This window comes from Neovison vison, chromosome 4 (assembly GCF_020171115.1).
Source record: "Neovison vison isolate M4711 chromosome 4, ASM_NN_V1, whole genome shotgun sequence".
Taxonomy (NCBI): Eukaryota; Metazoa; Chordata; class Mammalia; order Carnivora; family Mustelidae; genus Neogale; species Neogale vison.
The window spans coordinates 26,413,373-26,432,158 of record NC_058094.1 but is presented as its reverse complement, the minus strand read 5'-3'; the positions used below and the strand labels follow the sequence as shown (position 1 = coordinate 26,432,158).

The window sequence follows — 18,786 nt, the reverse complement described above, 5'->3', positions numbered from 1 at the left end:
TTCTGGGAATCTTATCTCAGACATATTCCAAATACAAATCAGTGCAACACCTATCTCTACATATAATAAGGCCCCAATATTAAGGCTTCATCAAGACACTCCTTACCCTTTTCAGAGTTCTAGTTGTTATTGATAGTGATCAACACAATCATTTCAGTTCTCACAATTCAAAATGCTGAGTTCTGCAACAACCTATGCAAGCAGACTGCACTGATAGCACAAGATAAATAGACATTCAACGGAAATTTTGTTTCCCTTACCTATCTCTGGATGCAAGCCATATAAATTGACACTGTGGCTTAGACAAGTTAAAATATGATACATTTCAATTATCAGTCAAACACCAAGAGTGAACTGTGATGAGTCTGATCCATTTCTGAAGCTTAATTATTGGCAAGTTTCAAGTCATACTCCTTCCCTATCTGGGGCAAGCTAATAAGAAACCTGGGGTATGCTCTCCTTCAGAACAAATGGGGATTTCAAACTGCATAAACTCTGGCCAGTGTGTAGGAGCTTTCACTCCAGCACGACAATAAAGCCCAAAGCCAGTTAGCTTTGTTTCCTTAAGCAGTTCTGGATCTGACTGAATTTGGTTTTGGATTGTGCCCTGCTCTTCCCAGAAAGTCTCATTATATGAGTAATATATCTTTTCATACGTTTTAGTGCATGTGTGGTGTCATAAGTCTTGACATCCAAACCAGATTTGGATGGGGGAGTCTGGTCTAGCTGGTAACCAAACACAGTTTCGTCTAATTATATAAATAGTACCCAAAGAATTGAATTATATAAATATAGATACATATAATAATGACACTTTCTTTCCTCTAAAATGTTGGGCTTAAAAATAAGGGTTTCCTCCCTTATAGGTACAAAATTAACATACACATTTCTTCATATTGACATTAATAGAACCATTCATTTTTAAAAAGAGAGAACGCTTTTCAACTGTTCTATATCTAACAAATAATGATAAATAGTAAATATACATTCTGAATAAACACACATTTTGTGAACATTTGTCATTGTTAGATAAGTAAATTCAATATTTACAAAACAGTAATCATTGATTTTGATGCACTGTTAAAAAATGAAGTGTCATAGAGTTTAAAAGTAGAATATAAAAAACCTTTATTGACTGGAAGCGTTCATTCATTACTGAAAACTTCACACCAGGAAAAACAGAATGCCAATGACATGATTTACTGACCTAATAAGCATACAAAAATAATCTCAAAACAATTTGTCACTACAATTTGGGGAAAATTAGTGGCAATAAATTACTGAATTAAGTATAAAGCTAGGTAATGACAACATAAATTATGTAAGGGATGCTGAGTAAAATAGATCATTGAAAACCACCGAGATATAAGATCAAAAGACAAATGGTCAGATATGTGTCTGGGTTTTAAAGGAGAATATACACAAGAGTAAAAGAATGGCTACTAGTTTTAACACACAAGATGACAATAGTTAACTTTCTACCTGCGGGTCAAAACTACAGTAGTCCATACTAAAAAGTACAGATACCCACAAGAATAAAAAAAAACCACTATATGGGTATATCTATCTATCTCTTTATCTATCTATCTCCATATAGTGGGTCATATAGATGTGCATGTGTGCACAAAAAAAATCTACTGTTTTTGCTTTTTTCTTTCTAAATTGTAAGAAGACTTAAATTTTTAAGTGTTACATTTTATAGTTCAACAGTAAAAACAGTATTGTGAAAGATAGGGTATGCAAAATAAATTGTATTTAACAATCATTATGTAAATACCTAAATCTGTAAGATGGAAAAGAAATACTAAATTTAATGAATATAATAAGAATTAATGAAATATTCTTTATCTAATCATTATCAGTGCTTATACTATAATATTATGGTAAAGTCTGAGAAAAAAGCAAACCAAAGAACCCCACAGCTATTACCCCATATTGTAGGCAACATCAAGGGAAAAAATGTTTCTAAATTAACCTTGAGAAAAAATACTACAACGAAAAATAGGAAAAATAATGGCTGTGAATAAGAAACAAATTTAAAATATGTGAAAGTAGGAGAAAAATTCAACATGATGTCAATGATTTAAAACAAAACAAAACAAAAACTCCCTCCAGCAATACACAAAAGATTTTAGTAACTGTCTGTGCCCCTTGTACAGAGTAGACCAGTCTGACAAGTTCGTGTGATTTAGGAATTCATTACTTTGAAACCTATGCAAGGAGACAGCACTGATAGCACAAGATAAAGAGCGGGCAGACTGACTGGGAAAATGAAGAAGAAAAACCTGACAAAAGTTTTCAGGCATACTTCTAAGTTTCTACATTTGGAAGCTAGTCTTGGGGGCAGAGTTAGCTTTGTACCTTAATAAATATACATTCAAGGTGGGCCTTTTAGGAGGTGAAACTGTCTGGGATGCCAAACAGAAAATTAAGTCACCACAGACTAGATATACTCAAGGTGATTTGCACGTTGGAATTCTCCAAGAAATCTAAGTGTCAGTTTGCATTCTACAGAGCTAATATTTATTACATGCATTAGAGAGTAATTTTTTTTAAGGTTTTCTACATAAAAACTGTGGTAATATAGTCCATCCTCTGTAGTGAGTTGAGTAGTGTTGTTCCCCCCACCCCCCACCAGCTGCCAAATTTGTATCTACCCAAGAGCTCAGAAAGTCATTGTATTTGGAAATAGGGTCTTTGTAGATGTAAAGAATTAAATATTAATATGAAATCATATTGGATTAGGGTGTGCCCTAAATCCAACAACAGGTGTCATTATAAGGAAAGAGGACAAAGATACATGCAGAAACAGAAGAGACACAAAGGTCTTGTGAAGACAGAGTCAGAAATCAGAGTGATGCAGTTATAAGCCACAGAAGGTCAAGGGTTGTTGAAAGCCACCAGGAGCTCTGAAGAAGTAAAGAAAGATTCTCCCCTAGGGCTTTCAGAGGGAGTGTGGCACTACGGATAACTTGATTTCAGAGATCTAGCCTCCAGAACTGAGAGAATAAATGTCTATTGTTTAGTCACTGAGTTTGTGATTTTGTTATGGAAGACTTCTGACACTAATACATTCTCTTTTATACATAATCCTGGATTGTGAGGAATGGGTGACAGAAGGGAAGTGAGGGTGGAAACCTGGAAAGGGATGATCGTTTCAAAAAGTAATATTCTTTGTGAAACTAATTTAGGTTTTATGTTATTAGTTATGAATCATTTCTTCTGAATTATAAAGAGGTCCTTCAGTATTTTTTTTAAATCCCATCTCCTTAAATTACTTCATGCATCTTGATTTAACAATTAGTCTATCTAAAATATTTAATTTTGTCCTTCTATTGTGTTTTTCTCTTGGGCTTTCTATAAAATAAGAACTCCATTAATTCTCATCCTAAGAGAAAACAAACACAGACATTAGCTTCTGACTTGTACCCTACCTTACTGACCTAGCTCCTTCTGTTTTTTCTTAGCCAGAATTGTTAAAATAGAAGTTCACAACATTTATTCTCCAATTTCTATAATTCTACCCTCTCTATAACTTGATTTTGGCTGCTATGTTCTAGGTAAAAATACATATTAACAAAAATATTTTTCCTCTAACAGTGACAATAGTTGTCCCACATTCTAAAGCATCTTATCTATATCAAATTCAAAATTGAAAATATGCTTTGCATGTTTTGGTACTTCAAAATAATGTATGGCATGAAGACTTAAACAATCAAACCATAAAAGGGAAACAACTATAATTAAAAATTGAAAAATGAAGGAAAAATAAAACATATTGTATTAATAAAAAGGTAGTATAGTTTTTAATCACCAAATCCAAATGAAATAGCTTAATTGTTAACATGAATAAATGTTACTCAATGATCCAGAATTATTCTAGTTCTACATATATAGAACAACCATAATCCTGCAGAATGAATATCACCAAACTGACCCTAATATCGGAAGTTCAATGAAATCCAGTGATGCTCGCGAAGGCATTAGGAATTGGCAATTTTCTTATCCAAAAAAACTGAAAGATAGGAATTGACTGACAGATAAATATTAATTCAATCAATCAGTAAAGTAGGGTCATATTATGTTCACATTTACCTGATATGAATTCAATTCTACATTGGGCAAAAATAAATAAATGAAAACAATTTGGTAGCGCATGACCTATAAAAAATCAAGGTAGCTCATCTGGCATTATCTAAAGACACTGTTACCTGCTCTGACATTAGAGGAAAAATGTCCTGTCAGAATTATTCAGAGACTGGGGCGCCTGGGTGGCTCAGTGGGTTAAAGCCTCTGCCTTCGGCTCTGGTCATGATCTCAGGGTCCTGGGATCGAGTCCCGCATCGGGCTCTCTGCTCGGCAGGGAGCCTGCTTCCCTTCCTCTCTCTCTGCCTGCCTCTCTGCCTACTTGTGATCTCGCTCTGTCAAATAAATAAATAAAATCTTTAAAAAAAAAATTATTCAGAGACTATATGGCTTATGCAAAACTAGGTAGATGATCATTATGGGTGAGTTAAGGGATTTTATGCGTGCTGTTGATTACATGTGATTTTCTCCTTATTTAACAACTGTAGAACATTAAACTTCATAAAAAATGAAATTTCAATGAATGAATTGAGTGTATTTGACATAAATTATGCTAAATGATTAAAAAGTAAAATTCTAGGTGTGTCAGCATATAAAAGATACAGAAGAAGATTATAATTTGAGATAAGTGACAAAAGGAAAAAAAAGTGAAAAATAATATATTAGGAAGTGATACCAAAAAGTCATAAAGCGGTGGCAACAGAGCGAAAATTATGAGAATGAAAGGAAGAAGAAGCAAAGTAGAAATTTGTGCTACTCTTGAGACCCTAATAAATCCATTAATTCAGGTTATTTTATTTTTGGTAAGTGGCAGTAGAGTGTCTTCAAATGTGAACATAAATGTATGTGCAACTGTATCTCTGTGTGTATGTGACTGATTCATGTGTTATTTTGCCAATCACTTATACATATCATATCATTTAATTATAAACTAACCCTATGAGGTAGACATTTATCACCTCTACTTCAGAGATGAGAAAAGTAAAACTCAGGGCAATGATATGACTTATCTAATGAGAAAGAGTAATGAATTGTGCTTTGAATCCAGAAATCTGACTACAGATTTGTCATGTCTAACCTCGTAATGAGCATGAACTATGTGAGATATATTTTATATATGGAATTTCATTCACTCTTTCCAACAACTCTGCTCTGCAGACATAAATAGCTCCATTTCAGAAATAAAGAAACTAAGTTTCATAGAGCATATGTAACTTGTCCAAAGACAGATAGCTATAAGATGCGACATGCTGAAAGTAAAACCCAAGTTCGTCTGACTTCGTAAGTAGTTTGAAAAACAGAATGATGCAACATTTGTAAAAATAAAATCAGTTTTACTAATAAGTCAAAATACATTTGATTTCATCCACAAATAATCTAAGATGTATTTAAAAATTAATATTAAAACGACTGATTATTATTTGCATTATTTTTTACATTAAGATGATTACATTTAATTTACATTATGTTTACTACGATAGAGTCCATTCTGTAGAAACTCCTTAATTTACTTTTATTTTAATCCATACTTTTTCTTTCCCTTTTTGAACACACATAGGCCACTGTAATATATCTCTGTGACCAGCCTGTCTATGTGTCAGGAAAGGAAATATCTGATTTTTCTTTCTCATTTTTTTTGGCCACATGATATCCAAAGAATAGATTTAATAAAAAAAATTGACAGCTTATAAAGACAACTGAGCTAACCATTCAACCTTCTGGACCATCATTGCTAGAGTTCTGTCAGCAACCATGCATTGCTGGCATTGGGGGTCTATAAACTCTTCTAGCAAGGAAAGGACTATTTTGGGGGCACCAAAGGCAAAATAATAATAATAAAAAAGTAGACAATGCTTATCTTTCTAAGTAGACAATGCTTTTCTTCCTAAACTGTCATTCTCAAAGAGCTCAACTCTGATTTAACCAATCAATATGCTAGGACAAAGAGATATTTTGTAAAGAGACACCTTGCTAATGTTGGCATTACTGTTCTATATCAAGGTTAAACACAAGGTTCAGTACTTTACTTCTGATGACAATGTTCTTTCAGTTGAAGATTTTGGGCTTGTTTCAGAAGAGAAAGGAGGAGGATATACAGGTAATATCAGGTTATAAGAAATTGGACTGGAAGCATCAGCTTATTTCATGTATCAGCAGAACATTAAGTCAAGATGTGATCCAAAAATCCCGATACGATAAAATCCATGTCCTTCTGCTAAAACCCTTTGTCATTCAGACCGAGACATTCATTACAGCTGTAGCAAATCCTTTACCATGTAACACAATGCTGTAAATCTAAATAGCAGAAGTCTGAACTTTCAGCCTCTCTCCCATACTTTACTGCTCACTAAATTTCCTTTGCCTATCCATCCATAAACAGAGCTTAACCTGGGTGAGATCCAGCTGGATCTCAGATGCAAAACCTTTAGAAGCCAGGTAAGTGACTTCTAAGACTTGTGATCAGGGAGATGTGAAGGCAGCAAAGGACACATTGTCTTCTCAGTGCCAATGCGGAACAGATTGTCAGCTTGACAAGATGAGCTGAAATGTCCTTTGCTGTCTTTTCATATTCGTTGCAGTCCTAAATACTAGGTACTTAAAACCAAAATATTTTCTTCCTGGAAATGTGTTTGAAAAAGTATAAAACAATATGATTGTTTTGTATACACTTTTGTCATTATTTAATAGTTCTTTATTTGACTTTATGCATATTTTGCAGAGTACACTTTGCTTTATGCTCTGGTAATTTCTCATTTTATGTAATTCCAACATGAAGGCACTTGCAAGGTTACTGGATGTACTTATTTTTAAAAATTAAAAACAATCCTGTTTTCATTTTTATATTGTTGTTCACCTGTGTACTTGACTGTAAATTCAGATTGAGTAAAATGACCTCAAAATTTTATTATTACAAAGCTACTATCTAAAAAGAATTACAGAGTAAAGCACTTTATGAATAGTGAATATTTTCATTAAAAAACTAACATTTTTGAATAGCGTGTAGTGGAAAATAAAGCATGTCTGGAATGAAATACTACGTGATGAGGTGAATGTTACTTACCAAACTCCTTTGGAACTGCTATAGAATAAACACAATTATGTCCAACACTGTAATTTTTGGGATAGTTTGGTGATAGAACAGTGCCTTCTGAACCTGTTGAACGACTTCCACAAGGTGCTAGGAAATAAAAATGACAAAAAATATTTTTTAGAAGAACTTAAAAAAATCATACTATGGATATTTTCTTGATATAAAATTATAGCTTTTGAACTTTAAGACACAGGACTTCTTCCCATCTTTTAACAAGATCCACCATTGTCAAATATTTTAAAAAATAAATTGTGGTCATATAAAATTTTAAGTATTCAGATCCACTCTTCTCAGAAATAAAGTTAATATAATAGTATCATAATGGTACTATCTCTAGAGGTAATAATGGTGGCCCTGCTTTCATTTATGGTAAAAGTGTAAAGATAATCATCTTTTTTATAATGATGAGAAATTACATATGCAGGTGGGAAACTGTTTTACTCACTGCCAGGCTTTGACACGACACTCAAAATCAACCTTGATTATGCTGCCACCAAATTAAGTATTTTTATTCATGGGACAGGGACGGCTGTATCAATACATTCACCTGCTCATCTAAGTAAAATACTCTCAATAACCTTTATCCATTTATAAGACTTATATTTGAATCAGAAGAACTGCTGATGGTGTACAGAGTCAGATTGTTTTTTGCTACCTCAGCCCCAAATGTACTATGTTCTTACAAAAGGTGAGGGTGAAACCAATGTTTCTGGCAAATTTGTAGACCACGGTTCTGCTGTTCCCAAGATAGGGGATTACATTAGGTTTTATAGTTCTGGGCTATGAAATAGACCCGGGCTACTGAGGCAGATTTAGGTACTGAAAACATAAAGATGATAGTTAATATTCTCTAAGTGAATGAGATCACCCAGAAAACTAGGCAAAGTGAAAAAAAGATGGCGGAAGACGAGGTCTGGGGAACGCCAAGGTTAGGATCAGATAGAGGGTGGCAACAGAGAAAATAGTGTCTTGGAAGCCAAGGGAGAAAAAAGTTAAAAGAAAGTGTTTAACAGCGTAAAGTGTTGCAAAGTGGGAATAAATGAAAAAGGAGTCTGTGTGGATTTGGTGACCTGGAGTATCATAGAGCAGGGTCTTCCCTCCATCCATGATTTTCTCAAGGAGGGATTCAGTCTAACTGCAGGCCCTCTGGCCCCGCCCCTAATCCCCACCCCCACCCCCGAGGTAGAGGTAGAATGAGGTTCTCCACTGGTGAGCCCAGGACGGGAATTTCTACTTTACTGCAGATGGGGACCACCCTGCTTGAAGAGCCCACTGGCTGGTCTGCTCCTCTGCAGTGTAAGTATTACAGGGCGAGTCAGGTGAGAGAGTGACTGATTGTTGAGGGACACCTGTAGTGGCCTTAGAAAGCCTACTGTTTGAGCTCCTCTGCTTTTATCCATATTAAAGCTAACAGCTTGCTTTCCTTCAGCCTATCCTTTAATCAGCTTCGAACCTGTGCAGAGGGGACTCCCAAGCAAAACGGGAATTTTTGGTACCATTAATACAACAGTTTCAACTAGAGCAGCTTTCTGTAAATTACAGCCTGCCAACCAAATCCAGCTCAAAATGAGGTTTTTTACATTCGTACAGTTACAAAACAAAACTAAGAGTATGTGAGGGGGATGTATGCGGCCAAAATCCCACAATACCATCTGGCCCTTTACAGAAACAAAAGTTTGCTAACCCTTGAAGTAGAGACATGGTAGCTAGATTGTAGTTGGATAAAGAGTAAGAGGTCTTGGGGCTCCTGGGTGGCTCAGTGGGTTAAAGCCTCTGCCTCTGGCTGGGGTCATGATCCCAGGATCCTGGGATTGAGCCCCACATCAGGCTCTCTGCTCAGCAGGGAGCCTGCTTCCCCATCTTTCTCTCTGCCTGCCTCTCTGCCTACTTGTGATCTCTATCTGTCAAATAAATAAATAAAATCTTTAAGAACAAAACAAAAGAAAAGGAGAATAAGTGGTCTATAAAGAAATACAGACGTAATCAGAACCTTAATCATCAACTAAAGGAGAATGTAAGGAGTAGTTAGGGAAAGGTGGAAAGCTGAGTTTTTGTTATTGGTGTTTTGTTTAACAGGGAGGAAGGAGTCATTACAAAGGGAAAATCAGAGGCAGCCCCAGAGTCTAGGAAAATGTAAGATCAAGAACAAAAGTTGAGTGATTAGCTTTGGAAAACTTCAGGGACACTCCTCTGTGACCTGAGAAAAGGGTTGAAGGAAACTAGAATTGCATAGATTTAATTATGTGTTGGAAATGTATTGGAGTTAATGCTGGATTTTCCTTTTAAAGAGAGCTAGATGCAGTCAGTGGTGTGTTAGGTGACTTGGGAAGAGTCCTGACATTTGAAAAAGTAAACATTTTGATGGATTCCTGACCAGAGTTTAAAATATAGTAATATATTTAAAACACATACATACAACCCCAATAGTATCTTGTATCACATAGGGTGGCTAATGAATGTTCCGCCTTTTAATGTTCTATAAAATGGTAATAGCTAGAATTAAAAATACTAAAATTAGAACTCCACAGAACAACAAATTGACAGTGATGATGATAACCAAAGATGCATTGCTCTCATCACTTATTATTGTTTGAGATTACAGTAGTCAGGTGCATTCTTAGTTCAACACTGATAACTTGATTTCGCTGATAGTACTACTGATGAGAGAATCATTCAAGAATGAGTAGCATGTTTTATGTGAACTTTCCTTCTGATTTTAAGGTGCTCCAAAATTACAATACTTTGAGTGTCTGTGACAGTAATTCTTATTTTTATATTTGGGAAGAATGAATAACAATGAGATCTTCTACCTCAAGTTCAGCTTTGTGACTTAGTCGTGAACATTCTGCATCCCACATTAATATGCCTCTGACAGTCTCAATTTGCTTTTTACATTTTATTTTGCATAATGGACACTTAAGACAGCTTTTTAAAAATATCATTTATAAATATAAAAATTGTGAAGTTTTTTGTTTTTTAAACCACTGGTGAATATATATGAGGTTGCAGTATAATCATATGTTCTTAGGGTAATTAATACTATGTTAGATTCTTTTATTTGGACTAGTAGCAATAATTTTATGTTTCTTCTGGTCAGTGCTTATAGCATGTCCTAGTTTATAATAAATTATATTGAATACTATAGTGACACACTATTTTATGTAGTGTGCAGATAATATAAATAAGGGAAAATTAACTGTGCACTGAGATACCAATTTATCTTAATCTGTTCTATGTTTCTAAAAATCAAATGCAATAATGACTAAGCCAGAGCAACTTTACTAATTCTCCTAATATTGGTTCCTAGAAGCTTTTTATACTCTCTCTTCCTGTTTTAATTTCATCTTACTGGATAGTACAGAGAGGGAAGCCTTTATTTTTTCTGGCTCTGTTAACAATCAGTAGAAGTCAGAAGCCCGTCAAAACTTTGAATACTATGCTTATTTTTTCCATTTGAATTGTACCTGTGGGCCATTTGTCACACTTGCTGTGTTTCTCTAAATAGCCCATATCCCTTGGAATGCATTAAATGTAAGAACTCATCTGTACCTGTTCCTGATTATAACTTATTTGATACATCTGACTACTTCTTAAATCTATGCTTAATAACATTGTTGTAGAACACATTAATTAGGAGAAGAGAAGAAACTTACTTATGGCTAAGTTTGGGAAATACATGGGTTAAAAAAAAAAAATAGTTCTTCACTATATGGCCTCACTTACGCTTTAGTAAGATCTGGGGAATGTCATGTTCCTACTTACACAATTACTTGATCATGGACACTGTTTCAGTGTAATGTCTCCTAGGACCAATGTTCCCTAGAACACACTTTGCAAAATGCCAGACTGGTGATTCCAGAATGTGCTATCACTTTGGCAATAATTCTAACATTTATGTTTTTGCCTATAATTGATTATAATTTTGTAGTTCTAACAAATTGTTTTATGTATGCACATAGAGCTGAAGTATTTTAAAGATTTAAAATGTCAGACTTAGCCCATTATAAGTACTATTATTCTTGACACGCTTTCTCTGACTCTTGGGGTCCAGTACATCCATTTGTTAGTTGTTCCCTTATATAGCTCATCAGTTTCTCTCTCCTCTCTGCCACAGTAATTGCCACAATCCAGATTCTCAACAGTTTTCACTTGGGCTCTTCCAACAGACAACTAGCTCCACTCATCCCCAGAAGTTCTCACCACTGCTAATGATTTTTCTAACAGACAAGTCTTATCATATTTCTCTTCTCTTTCTAGAACAATTCTGATAAACATTATGTTCTCCATAAATGTCTGTGGGATGATTGAATGAACTGTCCTTGCAAGACCAGGCAGGCTACTATAAAATGCTGTTCCATCATCAGCATATAACAGAAACATTTCATTTCATTTAAATTACCCCAGAAATTCACTAATCCCCAACAGAATTGAGACATACCCTCTCTTAATAAATCCATATAAGCCTACTTTTTTTTTTCAGTGATTGAAATATTCTGGTTATGAGGAAGCACTGTTGCTTTACATTTAGAGACAATATTACGTGAAAGATAAGTATTTAAACATTCTTATTTAAATAAGATATTTAGATATTTAAAATTTAAATGATTTAAGATACTTAAATTTTTTAAATATTTAAATACATTTAAACATATGTATGTAAACATTGGAAATACGTTCAATGACAGAACTCATGACAGCCACATGGATACTGAGTTCCACTGAAGGAATAGCAAACTCTTGTCTACCATTTTACGGTAGCAAATCCATGCTAACGTTTTAACAATCTGGAGCATACCTTCATTGAGTGAGTGACATCACTCATACAGTTTAATTTTGTATGATTTTTTTTTGTTCTCATATATATTTTTTAATTTTCCTTGGCTGAATTTATATGGCTTGATTTGTATAAGTAAAATGTGCCTGTACTATAACTATACTCTGTATGTGTGTTTTACTCTTGCAGTATAAAATACAGATGTGGTATTTCCAGGGAAACAAGAGGATGAGTCTGCAAATGAGTTTCAAGATTTCTAGTCATTTAGCGAAAAGGACTCCCCGCCTATGGTTTGATCATGTGTGTGGGATAAAGGAGGAAGACTGAGGAAGAAGAACAAGGAACTTCCCAGTAAGTGAAATAGAAGAATCCCAAACCATTTTTATGGAAGAGATACTATTGGAATCCACATATATTTGAGACTTTATAATACATGCAACACAGCCTTGAGCTACTTTCCATTTCAAATCTGTCTTTTCTCTTGTGTAATGTTTAATTTATTATCAAATATACTCTATAATGAAAATTATTATATAATATATAAATTTTTCTCAGAAAGCAAGTTAGGTACTTTTAAAAGTGATGAATTCTTGTAGGTCGCAAAAGAGCAATATGGTATATTAAATCAATAATTTACTAGATGTAGCCTGTGACTCCTTCAGTTTGAAAGAACTGCTGTACCTTACAAAAGTGCTGGCCCACTTCTAGTAAATTACTTATGCCCTGATATAGCCTGATTGAATGTCACAAATCAAAAATCCTGGTTTAGAAAGTATTTGAAAGCTGTATTGCCCATTGAGTTTTTTTTCCCCTTTCTTTTCTTTTCTTTCTTTTCTTTTTCTTTTTTTAAGAGAAGTCCTTTCATTAACACTTAAACTCTGGAATTGAATTTATAATACAGACAACTGACATTCCCAGTATTGACTTTGAGATTAAAATTATATGCTTCTTCTGTCCTTTGTTTAAAACCTTGTTCTTAGCTTAAAAAAAAAAAAAATCTAATAATTCAGCCATTCATTTCTTTTTTTTTTCAGCCATTCATTTCATGCTTCTCTTCATGTCTCCTGTATAATCATTTCATTTTGTTTATCTTAAACAATAAGCCTCCAATAAGGCTATTCTAGCATAATGGTAATAATTATTTCTTTAAATTATAAACTGTTACTCTAAGTAACTTATTTATTTTTATTTTCATTTCTTTCTCCATTAGTTCTGGTACATTCACATTTATTTATCTGGAAAACTAAAGTTAATATTGCCATGAGTTTCCTACTACCTCATCTGTCACCTAAAAAAAAATAAAAAACAAAACCAAAAATCAGTCTTTATTACTTGTGAATTAATTTTGTGGTAAAATTCCACACTCCTGTTTAACACTAAAAAAAAAAAAAAAATCCATCTCCATGTTGTAATCAGTGGCTTGTAAACTATTTTAATCACTCACTAAGTAAACTTAGAAGCATATGAGCTTCTACATCTGTCACCTCACTGATTGCCTGGACTCACTCATTTGATTTTGCTGGCTAGGAAGGCCTTCCCTTCATGCCCCAGTGCTCGATGAGCTGTGTTCTCCATCAGAGTATGTTCTTAAAGAAAGAAGAATCATACTATGACACAGACCTATGAGTAGCTATATTCCTTGGATAGATTTGCCATTCTACCATATATAAATTCTACTAATAGTAAGGATGTTAGTAGTATCTGTGATGCCTGTGTCACTCACTTTTAACCTCATTTTCAAGTTTGAGGTATAATTCACATACCATAAAATTCACCCTTTTAAAATATACAATTGAGTGGGATTTTTTTTTAAAGGTTTTATTTATTTATTTGACAGAGAGAGAGAGAGACAGAGATCACAAGCAGGCAGAGGCAGAGAGAGAAGCAGGCTCCCTGCTGAGCAAGGAGCCCGATGCGGGGCTCGATCCCAGGACCCCGAGATCATGACCTGAGCTGAAGGCAGCGGCTTAACCCACTGAGCCACCCAGGCGCCCCAAGTGGGATTTTTAAATAGCATATTCATGAAGTAGTGTAACCAACCCTCTTATTTTAGAATATTTCTGTCATCCCCAAAGGAATTCCTATATTCATAAGCAATTGCTCCCTATTCCCTATATTCCCAAGTCCCTAGCAATCACTAGTCTATGATTTTGTAGAAAAGTGTATATGGGAAGACAAGTTCTTAAAATGGTTTTAGTTGAATTGTTGATGCTTTTTAAAAACTAAAATCCCTCTTCATTGCTTATTTTGATTTCCAACTCATTGACTTTAAGTGATGGCAATTTTTATTGTTTAAGAATTATTTTAAAAGTTAATATATTAGTACAAAGTGAACTTAAAAAAAATCCTCTGTGACAATTTATTACTCCTGCCTGATTGCTTCACAAACATGATTTCTCAGGGATGACCTCTCTTCCTTCCATTTCCTTCCCTTCCTTCAGAGGATCACATCATAACAGCATTCCATTATGTTCAGAACACTTAATTACAACTTGTTTTGTATTTATATTTATATAAAGCCACTTATTTATATAGGGTCTGTCTCTGTCTCTGAGCTCCCAGAATCTATTAAGTCAAAGTTTCCATTTCCTTTTTATACACTATTTATACTTCCGGAGTCAAGCATGGTGTCAGTTTATATAATGGCTTTCAATAAATATGTTATAATTGTCTCTTTTCCTAATAGGACAGATCAGTTCTTTCCTGAATCAGAAAAGTCCTAAAACTCAGTTTAGGAGCGTGGTGAGAAATACCCCGTCTTGGGGTTGGCTTAGGTTTAATGCTATTTAGAACCTCAATATGGTTCAGATTTACTCACTAACTCTCCCATATATTTCAATCTAACTGACTGGTTTTGGGATTTAGGATTAAGAACTAAATTCCCTCTTGCACAGAGAGCTCTGTATTGTTTTTTTTTTGTTTATTTGTTTGTTTGTTTGTTTTAATGTGTATGTGTTGAAGTGAAAAGCTCACTGGCTTAATATAAGTGTAAAATTAAATTTTCTGTGTTTAATAAAGGGGAAGGACGCAGCAACCTCCTTTAGGGTGTCTGTTTTAAACCATAATAGGCTCAAGCTTTTGATTTTACAGTGCAAGACTGCTGGCCTTCTAGAAACATACTGTAGAAATTCACTAAGGTTTCTTACAAGGTATAGTCACAAGGTATACAGAGACAAGTTACATCAGTTTGTCTCTCAAGGAGATAAAAGAAGAGTTATTGGTTCTTTATAAATTTGTATGAGATTCTGTCTGGTCTTTGTAGCATCTTTCAAAAGCAGCCTGCAATGTTCATTATGTTCATTATATTCCAAATATGCTTATTCAATAATATACCTGCTTCTTTTCTCCCTAGGTTTTGTGGGTTGAACATTCTAAGAGGATATTTGTTTCTCCAAAAGAGTTCTCCAATACAGTTTGATTCTCAACATGACCAAATAGTTACTGTTGTATCCTTTACTTTCTTTATCTGTAAGGAGAAAAGCTGTGGGCTGATTCAGTTTTCTGTATAAGTAAATTTTTTTTTTTTTTGGTTTTCTGTAAAAAGGGGTAACACATTAGGGAGGCATGTTTGAAGTCTGACTTAAACATAAAAACTACATGATGGTGGAGAACACAGGTTTCTTCGCACAATGAGAGGCCATGCAACTACCCATCTGGAGATATGGCGTAGTGGCTGAAATGCCAAGAGCAGAGAAAATAAAAATTGTTTAAATAGGAGCTCCAAGTCAGTGGTCACAAGAAAATGTGTTCTGAATTATAAGCATTGATTTGCAATCAGATTGCTTCTTACATAAGGAACTCGACATAGGATGCTCCAGAATTCATAACAGTAGGGATTTATTTATAACAATGCTAATGATTCTCTAGACTAGCATGGAGGAGACCAACTGGAGTGATAATGTCAGTAAGAGTGTCTGGAAATAGCAGGTACTCAATCACATTAGTTTCCCTCCCAGTTTCATTTTAACTAATATTCCACCCCTCCCCATATGAAAACAAAACATGCTTTGGTTTTATCTCAGTACTACTTTAAATTTTTAAAATAGAAAATACATTTGGAGTGCCTGTCTGACTCAGTTGGTAGAGAATGTGACTCGATCGGGGGTCATGAGTTTAAGCCCCTTACTGGGCCTTAGAGCTTACTTAAAAAAATAGGAAATACATTATACTTCTTTGTAGAACATGATTCTGACACATAATCCATATATTGTATCTGTGAACAAATTACTATGTATACCTAATGAAAGGCAGATATTTGATGATACTCAGAAATAATTTACCTCTAGGCCTTTGTTTTATGAGTCTTTCATCCACACACTTTAATTATGTCACATATTTAAATGGCATCAAATGCTAAATGGCTCAGTATATTAGATTACATAATAGCTATATTCATTTATAATGGAATGGGACTTCACACTTGCTTTAAATCTCAAAAAAAATTCTGTAAACCTCAAGGACATTTGGAATAAGAGATTAGCCCAAGGCAAGCCTTGCCATTTAAGCAGAAGATCTGGACTAAAACTTGAGTTAGCTACTTCATGCACTAAAGCAATATGAGTTAATTAAAAGTAGGTCAAATGATGTTACTAATGAGAGATAACTGTAACATTGGAGAGGTATAATTATGAAATGAACTTTTTATTTTTCATTTTGTTTGTTTCAAATTTTCTCTTCAGTTGATAGTACAGGAGGGCTATTTATTTATTTAGCATTATTATTTAAAGCTTTTATCATTCCACATAGAGTTGAAAGTTGAACAATGAATGGTGCTGGGTGAACAATGAATGGTGCTGGATGACTACTGGATGTCTCATCATAACACCCATGTGTATGTACTTTGGACAGACTTACAGTTATCAGTGACTGAGTTACAAAATCTTTTTTCCACCCCCAGAATCTAGGACTTATATTAGCATGAGAGAAACAAAGAGATTGAAAATAATGGTGCAGATGTTCAAAGGAACCAACACTGACTATATCTGTTAGGGTATTTGCATTCTGTATAAGGTTGTGTTTCGAATGAAATGCAAAAATGCATTTCAGATGAAGACTTATTATTAGTTATCGGTAGGAATTTGCTTTTTCTTAATTCTCATACTTAACTTGGGGGAATGTTTCAGAAATAAATGGGGAACCCAAAATTGTACCACTTATTTTTGAAGCCATGCATCCATTCATGAAACATTTAACCACCTGAAATATGCCATAACTGTTAGGTTCCAGAGATATTAAAAAGATAATGCAAGGTCATTTGTAGAATTAATCAGCCTACCTAGAGGACAGTGATTAAGCCTGGGTTCCCAAACTACTGGTAGGCAACTGTGACTTTGAACAAGTGACTGAACCTGTTTTTGTGTCTTGGTTTCCTCATCTGTAAATGAGAATATTAGTAGTCCCTAATTCACGAAGTTGTAGTAAGGCATAAAATAATATGTGTAGAGACCTTCAAACTGTTCTCAGCACAGACAAGTTATTATCTCTTATCAGTCCTCTCTACGGGCTTTCTTATTGAGCTGCTTCAAATTCTATCTACTTTTCCTGTTGCTCTTTCCTCTATGTGTTTATAAATGCTGAACCCTAGGTGTGAAACACACCATCTCCTTATGTCTTGTACCTCACCTGGTTCCTCCTTATTTATATTTTTAGGATTCAGCACATGTGTCAGTTTCATAAGGAAGACTTCCCTGATCTCTCTTTGTAACCAGGTCAGATGCGCTGCCATGCTGTGCTCGCAGCTCTGTTTTTATTTCTAGCAATGGACCTTACTTGTCCTTATCCCATCTGATTATAAATTCTCTAAAGGCAAGAACCATATTGAATTCATAGTGCAGGACCAGGCATATAATTGTACTTTTGAATGCCTGAAAAAAAAAGAAGGCATTATACCATCTCTTCTATTCTCTCGAATACCTTCGCCAAATATGTTTATTCTTAGGGTCTTATTATTATAATTAACTGTCATTGCACGCTCACTGTATGCCTTAGTGGAAAAGATCAAGAATAATGCATTGGTCCAATTATAAAATAAGTAAGTCATGGGTATAGCATGATGATATAGTTAGCAATACTGTCTTTGAATTTTTGAGAATTACTAAGAGAGTAAATCTTAAAATTATTTATCATAAGAAAGAAATCATAAACTGTACAGTGATGGATGTTAACTATACTTATTGTGGTGAACATCTCACAATATATGTAAATATCAAATAATTATGTTGTATACCTGAAACAAATATGTCTATTTTACCTCAACTAAGAATATTGTATTAGTACTATGGCTAGTACTCCCAAATTTAATGATTTACCTTTCAAAGTTCTAAGGCTCCAGAATAATGGGCTTCACACACACCATAGATATCTTTACCAAGGACCTATTATTTCATCTTTAGATTTATTTGATTCCATCCTGGGAGCTTTAGGGAGCAAGGGGAGGATAAATTGGAATGTTTTTCCACTAACAATATGCCTAAAGGAAATATGAGTGCTTCAGCCAGAAAAGCATTCAGACAGAAAAGACAGCAAGTGCAAAAGTCCTGAGGCAGAAGTGTGAACTAGTGCTTTCAAGAAACATCTAGGAGGCATCTGTGGCCCAAAGAGTGCAGTAGAGAGGGAGAATAGTAAAGAGGTTAGAGTATATATAGGCAAGTTAAGGAACTTCATATTATAATATCTGTGGAGTTAACTCAGATTTAGAAATCCAATGGTGGATTTTGATATAATTTGACATATGTTTTTATTTATTTATTTATTTATTAAAAATATTTTGTTTATTTGTGTATTTATTTATTTAGAGAGAGAGCAAACATGTGAGCAGGGGAAAGGACAGAGGGAG

At 34.4% G+C, this 18,786-nt stretch overlaps 1 protein-coding gene across 1 annotated transcript in view; it reads right to left on the bottom strand.

Moving 5' to 3' along the window:
- CSMD3 (CUB and Sushi multiple domains 3) overlaps window positions 1-18,786 on the bottom strand; it is a 1,253,935-nt gene that overhangs the window by 234,895 nt on the left and 1,000,254 nt on the right. The window contains exon 32 of the mRNA XM_044245069.1: window positions 7,148-7,264. Within this exon, the coding sequence (XP_044101004.1) occupies window positions 7,148-7,264 (117 nt within the window). The remainder of the gene's footprint in view (window positions 1-7,147; window positions 7,265-18,786) is intronic.